Source organism: Pipistrellus hanaki (genome assembly GCF_964339955.1).
Source record: "Pipistrellus hanaki genome assembly, chromosome: 2".
Lineage (NCBI taxonomy): Eukaryota > Metazoa > Chordata > Mammalia > Chiroptera > Vespertilionidae > Pipistrellus > Pipistrellus hanaki.
Window position 1 is genome coordinate 74,524,992 of NC_140504.1, and position 18,632 is coordinate 74,543,623.

Consider the following 18,632-nt stretch of genomic DNA (forward strand, 5'->3'; position numbering starts at 1 on the left):
CGTGAAAAAAATATCTGTGGATGAGGATTAACCAAAAGAGAAAAGACCCTGTGTTCATTTTAGACAGGTGAGTCCCTAGAGCGGTTGTGATTGGGCTGTTGTCATGGTTGTTTCCATTGCATCTGAGAAAGCCATTGCTTTTCTCCTGGATGCCTCCCTGTAAGTGGCAAGGGGAGCTTAGAGAGGGTAGAGGCATGCCCAGGGGCATTAAGTGGTAAGAACAAAAAGACACGTTCATTAGGTGCTATTTCTGCACAAATCCTGCTGCTGTTAGCCCACGTTAAAAGGAGGCCTGATTGAGAGTCCCTGTCACTTGTCAACTGGCCAATATTTTTACTCTTCCTTCTCTCCTTTCCATGCACATATTGCTCTATATGTTGTGGAGTCTAAACTATTTCTTCAATTCAACCCTTGGAACAAAATATCGATACTCTGTACCCATGTACATCACTTTATAGTCTTGACTATAAAAACTATTTCTGTGTAACTTTTAGAGAGCAACTCAGTGGGCATTAGAGCTTAATTATAGCCAAACAATATGAACCATAAGTAAGTTTTCATCCCAATGCCAAAGGTGTGGGTTTCACTTAAGCGCTGCAGAAAGTCTACATTCTCTAACCTAATACTTGGGACCCAGGAGCTGACAACTAAGAATAATGTCCCAGGGATGATGTAAGAGAATACTTGGGAAATCCGTGATGCCAAAGCAAGCAGGGGAGTGTGCAAAGGAGAGAGGAAGCTTGAGGGCCTGGTTCTAGGCCTATAATGCAGGAACACACTTACCAGGATGGACGGTGGGGTTGCCGGGAGACTTGCACTTTGGGGGTTCCACACCAGGTCTTCGGTGGGGGGGAGAAAGACTCCTCTCACTGGAGAAAAGCAATGGTCAAGAACATTTTTTATTTATTTCAGGGACAAAAATTTTAGAGACACTAATATACTTGAGGTTTAGGGACAACTGAACACCAAGTTCTTCCTTTCTACAGTTTAGATTTGGGCAGAACAGATAAGGGAGACTTTCTTAGAAAATGCTTGCTTCTTTATTCAGATATTTTACTTACATTAGCATCATCTGTCTGAATTATGAGACTCCAGCATAAAATAAATGTTCTTCCCATTATTACATTTAGGACACTCTTATATTATTTCCTTTTCTTTCTGAAGCATTTTTTACTCTTTTCAAAATTCCTATGTAGCAGTTGTTTTTAAAATTGATTTTTTTTCCCCCATTTTAATAAGAAAGTTGAACTGAAGCTCCAACTCATTAGATTGATGCTAGCAAAGAAGAAAATTATGCAAAACATTTCCTTTCTGGCAGAAAGTACCTTTGAAAAATGGACTAGGACACCAGACAGTTTATCACTATACCAATATTAAAGAGAGTAGATTGAATAATTTAATTCAACAAAAATTTACTGAATCCTTACTAGTTATTACAGACTTTGATGAAGTGAAGGCTATAAATATTAATAAAGCTAAGTTTCTCCTGTGGAAGTATTTTATATGTCAGGGATAAGTACATGAGGGACACACACACACACACACACACACACACACACACACACATGGCCTAGGTGGTAGCTGCCTAAAAATATAGAGGCTTCTTTTCCCCTCAGGTTATGTAGCAGTTGGAGAGGCTATAAGCATGCATCATCGTTAGTATGGCCATTCACTTGTGGATTTTCCTCCTTAGCAGGGGGTACTTCTCCTATGGGGTCGCCTCAGTAAAATATACTCTGGACATTTTAAAAGTTCAATGACCAAGTGAAGAAACTGTGGAGAAGTAAAATGAAGTAGCAAGTAAGTTAACAGGACACTGCATCCCTGATGAGTTAAACTCTGGACTCAGCAAGCTCTAGTCCTGGGTTGACTTGGTCACTCCTGAACTAGGTCACTCAAACTCAGAGTAGTCCACCCTAGCCAGTTTTTCAGAGGTCAGAGCACCAGCCCACAGACTGAAGGGTGACAGGTTCAATTCCAGTCATACCACGGCTGCAGACTTGATCCCTTGCCCAGACAGGGCATGTGTGGGAGGCAACCAATTGATGTCTCTCTCACATAGATGTTTCTCTCTCTGTCTCTCCCCCTTCCTTCCACTCTCTCTAAAAATCAATAGGGGAAAAAATATCCTCCAGGGAGGATTAAATCTACACTAATAAAAGAGTAATGTGCTAATTGACTGTAACTTCGCAATGCCCACCAGCCAATCAGAAGTGAGTATGCAAATTAACCTAACAAAGCTGGAGGGTTAATTTTATTTTCAGGCATTCCACACTACCCCAGCCACTCCAGGCCTCTGGGCAGCATGGGAAGGCGGAAAGGTGACTCTGGCCAGAGTGAAAGTGGTGCCAGCAGCCAGAGGAAGGAAGGCCCATTCTTGCAAGAATCTTCGTGCATCAGGCCTCTAGTAAATAAATAAACAAACAAACTCACAGTAGTCAGGCCCTTCTGGCTGACCCCAGATCCACCTGTTAATTTGGGGTCATAACTGGAGGTATACAGCCACCTGAACCCAAACTTAGTATTGGATTCTCTGGGATCCTGCCCAGCACCCAGTCTCGGTTCTTCTTTCCCAAGGTCTTCCAGCAGCTTCCCTGAGCTGCTTCTTCTATTCTGCTCTCTGGCTTTTAAGCCTTTCCAGCTGACCTGCCTCTGGAAAGTTGATGTCTTGGGTTGCCAGAGAAGCACTACAGCCTATTTCAATTCACACATCCAGGTACTTCTTGACTTTTTCTTGATAGTTTCTTCCATATCTCTAAACCATTTCTAAAAATCATCCTGTTGCCGAAACCGGTTTGTCTCAATGGATAGAGTGTCGGCTTGGAGACTGAAGGGTCCCGGGTTCCATTCCGGTCAAGGGCATGTACCTTGGTTGCGGGCATATCCCCAGTAGGGGGTGTGCAAGAGGCACCTGATCAATGACTCTCTCCCATCGATGTTTCTAACTATCTCTCTCCCTTCCTCTCTGTACAAAATCAATAAAATATTTTTTTAAATAAATAAATAAATAAAAATCATGCTGTTCTCCACAAAGAGTGGCTTTCCCATCTGCAAATACTCCACAGAGCCCTTGATTAATCTATCCCAAGTAGTGCATGGCTAACATTCCAATCAGCCCAGGATGGCTTCTGTCTCATTCAGTCTAGAGAATGCTCAGAACAATGTATACTTAGGGAAATTCATTTCACCAGAGCATACTAGAAAAGAAACTGAAACTATAGAGGACTTCATGATTGATAGCAAACTCACCATTGATAAGCTGAAGGGAGCCAGGATCCGGATTCAAAGAGGAGTTTCCCAGCAAAAAATTGTGATGCAGTGTCTCAGCAATATAATCCCTGAAGTTACTGATTGTATAAACAGCAGTGGGCTTATCATCCAATTCCACAAGACCATGGTTTTCCACCTTGTTGGAGTGAAGGCTGATTAGGTCCCAGGTGGTATTGCTGATGGCCTCTCCGCTGAAAGTAACTGCATAGCGAACATCTGTGCCACTATGAATGAAAAGAGAGAACAGATGAGGCCCTGCTAAGGAAGCACAAAGGAAAGACGATGAACCCGGGAGAATAAGCATTAGGCGAGAGGGAGAGTCTCAAGAAGCACGGTTTCCATCCCCAATCTGTAGGAGCAAAATGACTCCCAAATCAAAGCACAAAAATAAATTAAGTCCTTCCTCTTAACTTACTTATATATCCTTATATGTTCCTTGATTATAGCCTTTGTTGTTCTGTATAAAGATTTTGTTTACAGTGACTGCCTTTCAGTCTCTTCTTGAGTTTCTATCCCCAATGTTCAGCTTGGTGCCTAGGAAAGAGGGATACCCAGGGCCTACTAAATGAGCAGAAATCTATACTCAACCTATATAATAAAAGGCTAATATGCAAATAGACCGAACGGCGGAACGACCGATCACTATGATGCACACTGACCATCAGGGGACAGATGCTCAACACAGGAGCTTCCCCCTAGTGGTCACTGCACTCCCACAGGGGGAGCGCCACTCAACCAGAAGCCGGGCTCACAGCTGGCGAGAACAGTGGTGGTGGCAGTGGTGGGAGCCTCTCCCTCCTCCACTGCAGACAGGCGGTAAGGAGCAAGGGGTCCCAAACTGCAAGACCCCTGGACTGTGAGAGGGCATAGGCCAGGCTGAGGGACACCCCGCCCCCCCGTGCCAAAATCTCGTGCACTGGGCCTCTAGTCTGCATATAAAAAGAGAACTGCGTCCTAATCGAGGTATTCACATATCTAAAGAGAAAGTATCAACATAATGACAATGGTCTCATGAAGTCTAGGAAAAAGGGAATTAGTCAATTAACTTGTGTTACTATTGAGTGGAATTCTTCTCACCAGTGTATTGTGTCTTCCTCAGAAGACAGATCCCTCAGCTGCAGACAGCTACACGAGGCTGGCATGGCTTGATGATACTGGCCACTAAAATCACCAACTTCCTCTTTCTGATTACAAGTTTGCAAGGAAAACTTTTTATTATAACTGCCTGCATATGTTCCTTTAGGAAAAGAATGCATGAGCCAGCCAATGCAATAATAGGTCAATTGGCAGATATGTTCCTCACTTTCAATACATCCGCTGGCATCCTAGAGAACACAGTGTGTTTTGTGGTTAGGGAAGCATGAATTTTGGTCTTAAGGGACCTCTCCTTTGGAGCCCGGGCAGTGCAGGACCTGTCTTGGGCCCACTTACTGCAGATCACATCCTGGGTCTGCAGGAGATGCCATGATGGTGACATCCTTCCCTGCCATTCAAGCAGCCAGGCCTCTTTGAACTTCCTGTCTCACTCAGAGTAACTTCAGTGAGGCTTCCTCCCAATAAGCTGCCACTTCCAATGAGGTGGTTTGGGCACTTTAACATGGTAACCGAACACTTCAACACCTGATGCTCTAAGTGGTGAGACATCTGCCTGTCATCAGCGTCCCTAAACCACTTAATTCTCCCCATGTCAGAATATGTTGATTCAAGGGTAATTCCTGACCTTTTCTGTGAAGAAATAAATTCAGTAAAATATATTAAAATAACCAAAGGATGGCTCCAGGGTGGAATAAAACAGTAAGAGGGACACCTACTGGTCAGAACTCACTACACCATATATGTCCCAAGCATCTAGCACAATGCCTGGCTCGTAGTAATTCAATAAATATATTTGAAAGTAATGAAAAAACAAATGGTCAATTGTATTCACTAATATACTAGCAAGCAAATAAGTGACAGTATGTGGCACTCCTGAGTTAATCCAAAGGATTTTTGTCTCTAAATAGGATTAATTATTTACCCTAAAGAACATATGTATTATCTTCATACAAGTGAGTCTTGTCAGTAATCACCTGGGGGCACTGCTCACAGCCAGAGCACAGCACTGTGAGAATGTGCACGCTCTCCCCAGCTCAGTGGAATGGAGCATGCCCATATCTCCAGAAAGGTGAGCTTCTCTTTGGGGTCTTTGCACACATATTAACATGTTAACATGGCTCTAAGACAGGAAACAGTGATGAGGGGAAATGGAGAAGATAGAAAAGGCTGAACCAGTTAGCACTGGAGTTGGTTTCTGGGCTATAAGAAAATCGGAGAAGGAGAGGCAAGCCTTTAATAGGGGCCTACGATGTGCCTTGCATGACTTACAAATATCATATTGGAAATCTACGCAAATCAGGCAGTCTGGGTTACATTACTAGCCTAACTGTGTATTGGCAAAATAAAACTTGTTTCCCCAATGTTTCCTTTGAACATCTAAAGAGAACATTTCTATTATAATCTAGCATGTGAGGATAAATTCATTAAAGAAGATAAAATCCTCAGAGAGATGCTACCATTTATTTGCATGTTCTTATCCAGGAAAGAGAACTCAAAGAGAGCCTTGAGCTATCAGGAAACCATCTATTCTCAGAGCCGAGAACTTTCCTATGACCCAGCGCAGACTGAGTCCCGGCCCGGCAAAGGGAGCACAGAGCTTCCCCGTGGTGAGGGGAGGAAGGAAAGGGAGCCCAGGACAGGATCTGACGGAGAAAGCTTCGCTGGCTCTCTGCGCTAACAGCTCCAAGGAACCAACCACCATCATCCTTCATCTTCCAAACTAGCGGAAACAGCTGCTTCCAAGAGAACGTTTCTCTGTCTGACAGCTATTTCTAGAGATTTGAATCATATGGAGGTGAAATTTTCCCTTTATCATTCTCTCACCTCAAATGCCCTTGTTGGCTCTTAGCCATGTGCAAATTTTAAATAGAAAAAAAATAATGCAATCACATCTCATTAAGGTGACCAAAATAAAGATTTTTCAGAGAACCCCAGATATCCTTTCCTTTATAAAACTTCTATTAGGAAGAAGACGCACCCTTACGAAGTCTGGAGCTGAATGTTTAAAATGTGTACACCAGGCAAATATGGTGTTGATTCACTTCAAATGATTCCTACAAACTTAAAATAATGTGTGCATCTTGAAAGGGGTACAAAGCAAATAGAAATTTCATGTGCATATAAATGTTTATGTTTATATTTTGTTATGTTATATTTATAACATGTAACATTTATACATGTTTATAAAGAGAGATTATATATCATATAAATAGACTACTTCTGCACCACACTTTTGCTCATGCACTACTCAGAATAAAAGTATACTGAACAGTTACAAATAAATGTCATTAATTACCTAACACTTAACAAATTTGGGAGCTGTACTTAAGTTAACAATTTTGTCACAAAATCTAATGGCTTCATTTTGAATTGTTGTCTGTATCCCTAGAGAACTTAGCACTCAGCAACCATTCTTTTGATCATAGGGTAACATCTAAGTTTTGCATTCTAATCACCCATAATCAGGCATTTGGTTGAGTATAGACTATCAACAAATGTGCCTATAACAAGAGTAGTTTACACATACGAGGTACTCAGTACAGAAACCCACATTCTGATTACCTTAGTCAAAATATCAGACATATAGGCACGTAACACATGGCAAATCAATTTGTCTCCCTAAGACATCATTTGGTTGCCTCCCATTTGCACCCCTCCTGGGGCAGGGGAACCTGCAACCAGGAATCAAACCCAAGACCCTTCAGTTTGAGGCCAACACTCTAACCACTGAGCAACCCAGCTAGTGCTTCCCTCTATTTAAAAGTACTTGTCAGAATTCAGTCTAAAACAGAGGTCCGTAAACTACTGCCTGCAAGCTGAATTCAGCCTACTGTCACTGAATTAACGGATTTTATGTTTTTTAATGGTTGAATAAAATCAGAAGACCAATATTTTGTGACAAGTGAAAATTATATGAAATTTATATTTCAGTGTCCATAAATTAGGATATATTAAAACACAGCCACACTTATTTATTTTCAACTTATCACCTATATCTACTTTCATCTGATAGTATCAGAGATGAGTAGCTGCCAATGGAGACCATATGGCCTTAAAAAAGTTTAAAATATTTACTATCTAAGCCTTCACAGAACATTTTGTCAACCCCTGAGCTGTTCAGAGATGGACACTGATATTGGAAGTCATAAAAGAATTGAGCTACGTTCCCTTAAACCTAGCTCTACTACATTTTATAAACTAACTCCTCATTCATTTGAAAGTACAAAAGTACTAAAAAGTACCCTACCTGCCATTTTCCTTCGGGGGCCTGGAAAAGAAAAAAAAAGTGTTAAGCAGAATTTGAAATTATATCTATCATATCATTCATCAAAGTACAACTTCTTAATATATTTCCTCTGAAATGTTTCTTTAAATGAAAATGCTTGCATAGTATCAGAAGCTGACAAATTCCTGTGGATTGAAGGAAGTGAGCAAAGGTGGAGGAAGTGTTCTCTTAAAACTCTTTACTATCTTGAAACTTTATTTTAAAACTTTTAAAAGAACTCATGTAAGGTTATCTCTTTATAAATAAGCTTTTTCAGTAGATCAGCAGGGGACTCCAGTAGTTGGCATTAACAGAACTAGGAACACTTTTGGGGATGCAATGTGCTATGTAGTATTGAAATCAATGAAAACCAAATCAGGCAATATACAGTAAGATGCTAAGAGGTTAGGGAAGGTCAGTACTGACTGACTTATAGGATATTGCCTTTCATATCTATTGATTTTTATATAACAGACAGTATTAAGTTCTATTAAGAATTTCCCATGTGCCAGGAACTATGCTAAGCATTTTGCAAAGGTTAATCAATTAATCTTCATTAAGATTTATTAAGGATCATCAGTATCCCCATTTTACAGGTCAAGAAGCTGAAGGACAAAAACGCTAAATCATTTAAAATATTTCAAAAGTGTTCTTTAATAAAGCAGGATTAATACGTACGTTGTCTTTTTTTTATATATATAAATGAGAAGTTAAGGCTTGGTAATTTACCAAAACCATCCGCCAGATGTGCCAGAGGCAGGGCTGGAACCTAGGAGAGTTGACCCCCAAGGCTACGTTTGCCTTCCCTGTGCTGCCGAGTGAGGCGGTCCCCAAAGCCTCACATGCTCGGGTCCTCAGGGGAGCTTTAGTCACCGCTGGAGGTGGTATTCTGTGACCAAGCGCCAAGGTGGAAGTGCAGACACTGGCTGTGGTGTGAGGGTAGGTGGAGGGTCCGTTTATCATGCTTGCTCTCTGCCCTGCACCAATAACTAGCTGAGTGTCCTAAGGTAAACCATTTCAATTCCCTGGGCTCTGTGTTACATAGCAGAAACAAGGGGGATAATAACTATCTCACAGCATGGCTGTTGGGGTTAAATGGATTAATATAGATACAGTGCCTGCTACACTGTAAATGCTACGATTGCTGTAATTTCTGGTAAACCCAGAAGCTGTGACAAGAGTATGCCACAGTGAAGATGGTGACGCTGTTAATGATGCTGTGAGCTGACTCGGTGCCCCTGCTCGGAGCCCACAGCACCCACTGCGGGGCACAGCACCCCCCAGGCGCTCCGACCTCCCAAGGGCTGGATCTGGAATGGGGGTTCAACAGACACTTTGCTTCAGGTTTACAAGTTCATTCACAGGTTCTCTGACTCTGGGCTGAGACTTCATCCCATTAAGCCTGTTTGCTGCTCTGTGAAATGAGTATCCATAATAATATTAATTCTGAGGGGAGTGGAGATTAAGTGGGCTCAGGAGATGAAGTGCCTAATACTAAGTACTCACTCAGTAAACGTCACAGGCATCAGGCAGTGGGCCTGCGCAGGGAAGAGCTGTCTTACGTGCTCACAGCTGCTATGTGTGAAAAGCAGGTGAGTGCAGAGTGGCCTCCCACCAGGACACCACTCACCTCACTGAAACATGGACAAGCTTTCGTCGGACCTGTGGGTCACATCTAGCCTGACTTCAGCCTCCCCTCGGCGCCAAATAAAAGCAGCGCAACATGTCAGCAGCAAGCGGGGGCATGGCTTACCCTGGCCCCACTACCAATCTAGTATGTCCCTTGAGTACATGAATTTGCCTTTTTGTAACTCAGTTTCCTCACCTGAAATGCTAACAATAGAAATATAAATTTGCTAGAAATATCACTGAATTGTAGCATTTGAATCATCTTAAGTTATTGTTGTGTAAATAACATACACAAAAGGATATTCCACTTAAAATAAAAAGTGCTTTTTTAGAGTAAGTCTATTTACCTGAAGTCAAGTACACGGATGTCCTTATAGCCGGGTAACCCAGTAAATGCATTTTCAATCTGTTAAAAATAAAATATATAAATAGGTAGAAATGTGAAAAAGGATGCAGAAAATAATGCTTTTAGGAGTAGAATGTAATGTGCACCCTCTACTATTAGAAGCTTGATACCCATGGATCAGAAAGTTACTAAGAAAATAATAGTTACAATGTTAGAAAGTAGTATTTACCACAACACTGATAGATGTTTTTTTTTCATTTTGTGTTTTAAGGTTCTAACGTGCTTTAATATTAATTTTTGTTCAAATTTTAAAGAGCTTACTTCTTATTGGCAAGCATTGTTCTTTCCCCTATGTCAGTGGTCGGCAAACTCATTAGTCAACAGAGCCAAATATCAATAGTACGACGGTTGAAATTTCTTTTGAGAGCCAAATTTTTTAAACTTCAACTTCTTCTAATGCCACTTCTTCAACATAGACTCGCCCAGGCCCTGGTATTTTGCAGAAAAGCCACACTCAAGGGGCCAAAGAGCCACATGTGGCTCGTGAGCCGCAGTTTGCCCACCATGGGCCTATGTGATGAAACATGAAAAAGAACATTAGTTGCCCAAGAAGCTGTACCAGGATTTCTAAATGTCGCGTTTGGATTGGGAGTCTGGCTACAGCACAGAGTGACAGTCAGGCGTTGGTTTCCAAGAGTGTCTGGTGGTGTCTGCTTCTTGTTCCTACAACCCAAGGGAACTGTGGACACAGTCAACATTAGGAAGAAATCTGTAAGTCTGGGCTGACCCTCCAGAAGGGAGGCCTCGTTCGGTTGCCACAGAGATGATGGAGCAGTGACCAGTAAGTTAACTGGACCGAAGATCAACTTATGAGCGTCACATTTGTGGGAACCAGTTTTATTACTACATCATGTAATACCTGCTTAGTGACTGAAGCAGGAAAAAGAATTCTATACTGGACTAAATAGCTAAAAATAATCAAGTTATACACAAATACCAACTATTCAACAAAATTTAACATTGAACCCACCCCATTTCAGAAGATGAAATCTGACCAGGTACAGTAAGTCACTGTGGGGCTCACACCAGAGGAAGAGAAGGAAGTTGTCAGTGAACTTGGGAACTGTTAGTGGATCTTTAGGCATCTGATTTTAAAACCAAGTCTTCGTATAATCAGGAGAGTGAAAATTTTTTTTAAAGTTTTGGTTCAAAACAAAACATACAAACTCATAGGTACGGAGAACAAACAGATGGTCGCCAGATGAGAGAGGGGTTGGGTGGCTAGGTGAAAAAATGTGAAGGGATTTAGAACCTGAGTTCAAGTTCAACTTGGTAGTTACAGAATAATCACAGGGCAGACAGCATAGGGAATATAGTCAATAATACTGCAATAACTATATATGGTTACTAGACTCATCAAGTAATCACTTTGTAAGTTATATAAATGTCTAACCATTATGCTGAAATTAATATAACATTGAATGCCAACTGTAGTTGAAAGAAACGAACAAACAAACAAACAAATCTTGGTTCACTGAAGATGCTCATGCCTTAAGAATTCAGAATCCAAATACATGATAATAATAATTTGTCTTGTTTTATTCTCTGAGAAGAAAGAGAAGGGCTATAATTCTTAGAGGATGGGGTGTGGATGGGGAACCTTAGACTGGGGGGTAAGTCTCAGCTGCTCTAGCTGGCAAAGTGGCCATGCGTGTCTATTTTATAGAATTAACACTGCCCTGCTCACCAACCACATCGGTTTCTGTAAGATTAAAAGGAATGTAGCTGAAAGTACTCTATTAACTTCAAAATGCTATTTAATTGCATATTTTTATGATTACCAAACCCACCTTTGGGGGGCTTTGCCATCTCTTGAGTATAAACACATACAGATATTTTAATTCATCATATCCAGTTAGTTACTGTACAGGTGTTCAGGGGTAAGAAGTCATTTTACTTGACTAACATCAGATTAATAATAGGTACAATGTATTGAGTGACTGCGATATGCCTGATTTTGCAATATTACTTCTAATTCTTGCAACCAGCCAAAGAGATATTGTACATATTTTCCCAGTTGTATAGATGAGAACACTGAGACGGGGTCATGCATTTGGTGAGTGACTGAATCAGAACGTATTCAGCCCCACATCTCTCCAACACCAAATCCCATGTTCTTCCCGTTGAATTGCATGCCTCTTCCTCTTTCCCCTGACTCAGAATAAATACAGTTTAGAACCAGGACCGGGACTTGGGAAACTGGGCAGCTCCCCGCAAGGCCTTACCTGAATTAAAATGAGGGGACTCTGTGTGCGTAAGGGGAGGAGCACTTTGACAGGAAGGAGACCTGATTTCCCCTTCTACTCCAGGGGCTGAAATGACCAGGAACCAGATACTAGTCCTCCTGGGCCTCATCTAGAGATGGATGCTGTTACCCACATGGCTTCTGTGAGCAACCAGACATCCTGTGGCCTACAGGACTCAGAGTGGTGTGCAAGGACCCCGGGTTGATACTGTATCTGTCTTCATGCCTGACCTTTCCCGCCAATGTCACATTTGGCATTGTCCCAAGCTTATCTTACTCTTACCCTTCTCATGAAAAAAATAATATACTTTTTCCCTCAATCCCCCAAGCAGGCTTTGTTTTTCCCATGTGTCTTCCCATTCTGCCCAAGCAGTCATAGCGAAGGAGCAATCGCGTGGCTGTGCCTGCAGGAGAGCGATGAGGGCCCCCTTCAGCTTGTAGTAAACATGGTGACAAGACCTTTCAGAGCCTCGCCCCAGACCCCGCCTCCCCACACTCAGATGGCCCGTCGGTAGGTGTTTTGTTCCAAGTGAAGGGACAGGAATGCAGAGACGGGCCAGAGAAGGAACTGCTTCACGGCCCTTCATTACCTTCCAACCACCTCAAGCCAACAGCTCCCTGCCTCGTCAAGTCCCTGCGGGAGATGGTTTTCAGAGTGTTTATTAGACTGTCCCAAATGCGCAGCCATTCAGAATATTTGTTTACCCAAACACTGGGGCTTATTCAAGACTCTTTGACCCAAGGGCAGAGAGAACTAGACGGTTGATCCAAGACACAATCTGACATGAGGTGGCCACTGGCCTGGCTGACATTTCTTCCACATACCGTCCAGCCTCCCAACTTGGCCGCACGGCCAGGAAAATGAGCTGTCTGGCCCGCACTCCCCACGTCTGATGGCTGCAATGATGCTGTTTGGCTGAGAGGTGCATATTTTTATTTCTCATCTAGACACTGTGTCTAGGGAAGGAAATTAGTCCGAGGTAATGGAATTGGAAACCGTGGCCAAGAAGAACCCCATCGAGAAGGAATGGAAAAGAAATAAACAGGAAGGAATGGTGTGCCCGGTTACTGGGGAGAGAGGGAGGATGGGCACTCGGTGCCTGCCTACGCGAGAACAAAGGCATGCAGGGGACAGGTTGGGTCCTTTTTTGACTGTGAGAATCTTGAGTTCAAGTTCTATATAGAATTCTTCCAGAAAGGAGAATTGTGAGATGACCTGCTGCCTATGTTTTTAAAGAAACCCTTTATTTAAAATGCCTGCCCCCACCAAAACCATTTGGTTCAGTGGATAGAGTATCGGTCTGCGAATTGAAAGGTCCCAGGTTCGATTCTGGTCAAGGGCATGTACATTGGTTGTGGGCACATCCCCGATGGGGGGTGTGCAAGAGGCAGCTAGTCAATGTATCTCTCTCATCGATATTTCTAACTCTCTATCCCTCTCCCTTCCTCTCTGTGAAAAAAAACAAAAAAACAAAACAAAACAAAACAAAACAAACAAACAAACAAACAAACAAACAAAAAAATATATATATATATATACACACACACACACACACACACACACACACACACACACACTTTTTTTATGCCTGCCCCCAAGGAACAGAGATAGGAGGGACATGTCCTTGTCACTGGGTGCCGTGTTGTCCTTTGAACTCGGCACCATGTCTTGCCACGTTTGAACAGTGTGAACCGTTCAAAATTTTTCAATTTAAAAAAAGTAGAACTGAGTATGAAAACTAAAGAAATTAAATATAATGCTTCGCAAAGAAAGACAATGCATTGTATGTAGTTTCTCAAAGATGCTCATTTTTCACAGGACACATTCTTCCTTGGCTTTGTGGCAAATGTTGGAAATAGCATTTATTTGTTAGATGGCAAATGTGTGAAGACTTTGCTTCCATGAAATAACCCATCTGTCTTTCAGTGAACTTTTCACAGAGGTTTCTGAAGAAATTGCTAAAGCCATTACCCCTGAACAAAGCTGACAGAGAGCTTGAATCCAAAAGCTACCTCTAAGCATTGCTGTGAATATGGGAAATTTACCCCAGAAAACTGTCTTGGTTATTTTTTTTTTTTTTAATGAATAAAAACAAACAAAAATCACTCACTTCTGCAATAAACTCTTCCACGAGGCTCTGGTGGCGGAAGCTAGAGGGATCCCGCAGTTCTTCCCTGTACTGCTCCCCAGAGAGGTGGATACTGAATTCTGCAACCTGCTCAGCTGCTGGTCTTGTGGGTTCTTCGGTCACAGTCTCAATTTCATTGCTAATCTGAATTTTTAGGAAAAGAACAATAAATGTCAACGTCTACTCACTCAATCAACAAAAATGTATTGATTGTCTACTATATGCCAGATACTGTGTCAAAGGCAATTTCTAATGATGCTCTTCTATATAGTGTTTGGTTTTGGAACTAATCGGGTGGCCTTTCAGACATAGGTTAATATTAAAATTGCTGTGCATCTGTACATTCCTTTGAACACACAATGATTAGTTCAGGGAAAGATGGAACATATTTCAAAGATAACCACCAAATTTGACCATTTGTGAGTTAAAACAGAGTTCACTGTGCTAAAATTATCATCTAGAAATAGCTTAGAAGCTTGATTCTCAGCATTGTTTATATTTTTACAAATTCTTTCATGTTTGGCTTAATGATGACAGCTGGATTCTCAAATCTGTTTCTGCACTAATCAGCTCCAATATTTTGTTTTAGTTTAAGCATGTGGAGAAAATCTAGCCATAAAGATAAGTATTGCAGAAGGAAGGAATATATTAACAGCTTTTCAGGTAATTGTGGATTTCTTTCTAGATACTACACCAAGGTCAAGAGGTGGCAGTTTCTTTTCTTTCTTTCTTTTTTTTTTAATATATATATTTTTTTCTTTTTCAGAGAGAAGAAGGGAGAGAAAAAGACAGATATAGAAACATCAATGATGAGAGAGAATCATTGATTGGCTGCTTCTTGCACATCCCTTCTGGGGATCGAGCCCGCAACCCGGCCATGTGCCCTTACCAGGAATCAAACCGTAACCTCCTGGTTCATAGGTTGGCACTCAACCACAGAGCCACACCAGCAGGGAAGAGGTGGTAATTTCTTAAATGTTAATTGCTATGTGGAATCTGAAACCATATCACCAAACTTTCTATACTATGTATCATTAGAATCCAGGTTTTCTAATGGCCAAGGCTTAGATAATTAGCATGACAAAATGAATACTAAATCATAATCCAAATAATAAGATAATTTGGATTATAATGAGTCTAGCCCTAGCTTGTTTGGCTCAGTGGATAGAGTGTTGGACACACACACACACACACACACACACACACCCCAGACTAAAGGGTCCTGGGTTCAGTTCTGGTCAAGGGCACATGCCCAGGTTGCAGGCTCAATCCCCAGTGCGGGGCATGCAGGAGGTGGCCAATCAATGATTTTCATCACTGATGTTTCTACCTCTCCCCTTCTCTCTTCATCTCCGAAATAAAAATATTTTTTTTAATTCATGAGTCCACGCTAATGTGATTTAATAAATAACTCTGAGAGAAATGACAATAGTTTCTTAAGAATTCCAATTAACAAATGCAGAAGGAATGAGGGAACCAGAAATCACTACTAGAACATACGGTAATAACTGCTTGAGCTTATCTAATCCAAGTCCCTCCATTTGATACACAAGAAAACCAGGTATTGGGATGGAAGATTGGCTAGCCTGCGGGCTCATAGTCAATGGCAGAGTCGGGAAGAGAACACAAGGACTTTATCACTGTGCCATTTTCACCTCTGATGGGTCACGTAATCAGCAACTTTTGAAACTTTAGAAGATCCCACCATGCCTTCTGATGCTTGAATTCTCTCCACACTATCCCTGACAACAGGCTGCTCATATTCAATTTAAATGGCTCTGATGAGAAAGAGTCGTGATCTTCAAAGGCAGACCATTGTATTTCCAAAGGAAGCTCTCCTGGTTGTAAAGTTTTCAATGTTAAACCAAATTTATTTCCATGTAAGTTAATCATTGATCCCAGCTCTGTAACCTGGGACACCTACAAACTCTGTGGTCACCAGAGAGCCCTTCAAATAAGTGCAGGCAGCCGTCATGCCTTTCTGACTGCTCCCTGCAGACACTTCTCAGGCTTGTGATGTCTTCCTCAGAGTGTGGCTCACACCAGTGAGGTCCAATCGACTACAATATGGTAGGATGACCACTTCCCTTGTGATAGATTCTATATCTGTATTATGCAACCCAAAATCACACTAGCTTTTACTAGATGATTCTCCCCCCCTTCCCCCCCGTAACTGCATCATACTGCTGATTCATACTGACAGTAACACCAGCACAAACTCTTAGCCTTAAATAGAACTTTGTACAAGATTTTGCATTTTTCCATGTTAAATTTTACCTCACTGGATTTGGGCAGAAACTTCCATTTCCAGTATTATTTTATAAAAGAAATATGCTTAGTTACCTTACTGCTACAGAATGCCTAAAATGCTGAATAAATACTTTTAATGTTTTGAAAGCGTAGCTCATTTGCAAGAAAGAAATTCCCAATGGGTCAAGAAAGGTTAGAAGGATCCAGAAAGGTGACTGAGTGTGGTTGGTGTACATGGTGTATCTACTGATGCCTTGAGGCCTCGGCTTTAGTTTTACCTTTCATCACAAAGTGGAAGGTCTGTACATGTTCAAAATCATACCAAAAACTCTCACATAAAGTAAGGATTCTAAAAACTCTATATACAGTTTGAAACAAATTAGACTAAGTTGAAGGAGAATTGATGAACTGAAAGACATATTTGGAAGCAAAACAGAAAGATAAAAAAATTAAAATTTTTAGAGAAATAAACATGAGAAATAAAATGAGGTCAGACATATCTAATCATAAGGGATTTACTGATTTTACTAGTAAGCTGAGAATTTCTTTTATAACCATTTTTGTGAAACTGAAGGATCCCTAATACTGTATAGTATTTTACATATATATAGTATATGGGATATGCAATAGTAGGAATTTTGCTGTTTTACAAAAATGGATATAGATGTGTATTTATGTTTATTTATTTTTCTTTGGATTTGTTATATTTCATTACTGTGAGGCTTTATGACTATCATACATTCTGAGAAATTCTAGTTGTTATCTCCTGTAAGGTAGATATATATATTAGAGACCCGATGCTTGAAATTCATGCAAGGGGCTCAAAGTCCCTGCTTCATCCAGAAGGTTGTTCAGCTGTCCGGTTTAATTAGAATATTACACTTTTATTACACACACACACACACACACACACACACACTCTAGAGGCCCAGTGCACAAATTCGTGCATGGGTAGGGTCCGGCTGGCCCTGCCCCAATCGGGGTGGATCAGGGCTGGGCCTGTCAGGAGAAGGAGATGGCGGGAGGTTGGCCTGATGGCCCGCCCCAATCAGGGCTTGATCAGGGCTGGGCCAGCTCGGGGAAGGGGTCTCAGGCGATTGGTCGGTGGGCCCTGCCCCCAATTGGAATTGGGAGGCCCATTGTGAGTGAGGCAGGCCATGCGGAGGGGTTGTGGGCAGTGGGCCAGCTGGGCCCACCCCCAAAAGGAGTGGGAGGGTGCCCATCAGGGGCCAACAGCCTGGGGGAGGGACATGGGTGGTTGGCCAGCCGGCCCTGCCCCTGATAGGGTGGGGAGGCCAATCTTGGGTGGGGCCGGGTGGGGGGAGGGGCTGCAGGAGGTTGGTAGGCTGGCCCCACCCCCTATTGGTGTTGGGGGTGCAATCAGGGGAGGGCTGGCTGGGAGAAGGGGCTGTAGGTCTATTGTGCTTGGGCAGACTGATAGGGGCAGGGCTGGCGGGGTGGGGGGTGGGGGGTGTTTGGACAGCAGCCAGCTCTTTTTTTAAAAAAAATATATATTTTACTGATTTTTTTTACAGAGAGGAAGGGAGAGGGATAGAGAGTTAGAAACATCGATGAGAGAGAAACATCTATCAGCTGCCTCTTGCACACCTCCTACTGGGGATGTGGCCACAACCAACGTACATGTCCTTGACCAGAATCGAACCTGGGACCTTTCAGTCCGCTGGCCGATGCTCTATCCACTGAGCCAAACAGGTTACTGCTAGCAGCCAGCTCTTGATCAGGGTGGGAAAGTCTGATCAGGGGCAAGCTGGCAGCAGGGAGGGGCTGCGAGGTTGGCTGGCAGCCCCACCCCGATTGGCCAGTTCACTGGCCACATGGGTGTCATAGCGACCAATCATTATGTTCATTATGGCCATTATTATGGCTACTGGCGATATATATATATATATATATATATATATATATATATATATATATAGAGAGAGAGAGAGAGAGAGAGAGAGAGAGAGAGAGAGAGAGGGAAGACAAGGACTACTTTTAAAGGGGGAGCTCCTTTCAAAGGGATCACAATGTCCTGAAGCAAGAGAATCCCTCATGCAGTTAAATTTACTATTTGTGGTTCATTGACATATATTTACACTTAAGTTTACTGCATCATGAACTACATATAGTTCCTTCCAATAACGCATACTTTGCTTTTTAAAACAATCCTGTCTGTTGTCTTCCTGGCTCTCCAGTTAAAGAAGCCCTGGGGGGAGAACAGGAGTTGTGTTTGCTTGCATGTGCCTCTACGAAGCCTGGCGCCTGCCTGGTGGCTCAGTGTCTGAGCACTGACCTCGGAACCAGGAATTCAGGGTTTGATTTCAGGTCAGGGCACATGCC

At 42.2% G+C, this 18,632-nt stretch overlaps 1 protein-coding gene across 1 annotated transcript in view; it reads right to left on the reverse strand.

The window, feature by feature from the left end:
* IMPG2 (interphotoreceptor matrix proteoglycan 2) overlaps positions 1-18,632 on the reverse strand; it is a gene marked incomplete at its 5' end in the record, with an annotated part of 60,117 nt that overhangs the window by 26,621 nt on the left and 14,864 nt on the right. Inside the window, 5 exons of the mRNA XM_084870601.1 lie at positions 784-869; positions 3,250-3,494; positions 7,613-7,633; positions 9,607-9,665; positions 14,022-14,183. Coding sequence (XP_084726727.1) covers positions 784-869; positions 3,250-3,494; positions 7,613-7,633; positions 9,607-9,665; positions 14,022-14,183 — 573 coding nt within the window. The remainder of the gene's footprint in view (positions 1-783; positions 870-3,249; positions 3,495-7,612; positions 7,634-9,606; positions 9,666-14,021; positions 14,184-18,632) is intronic.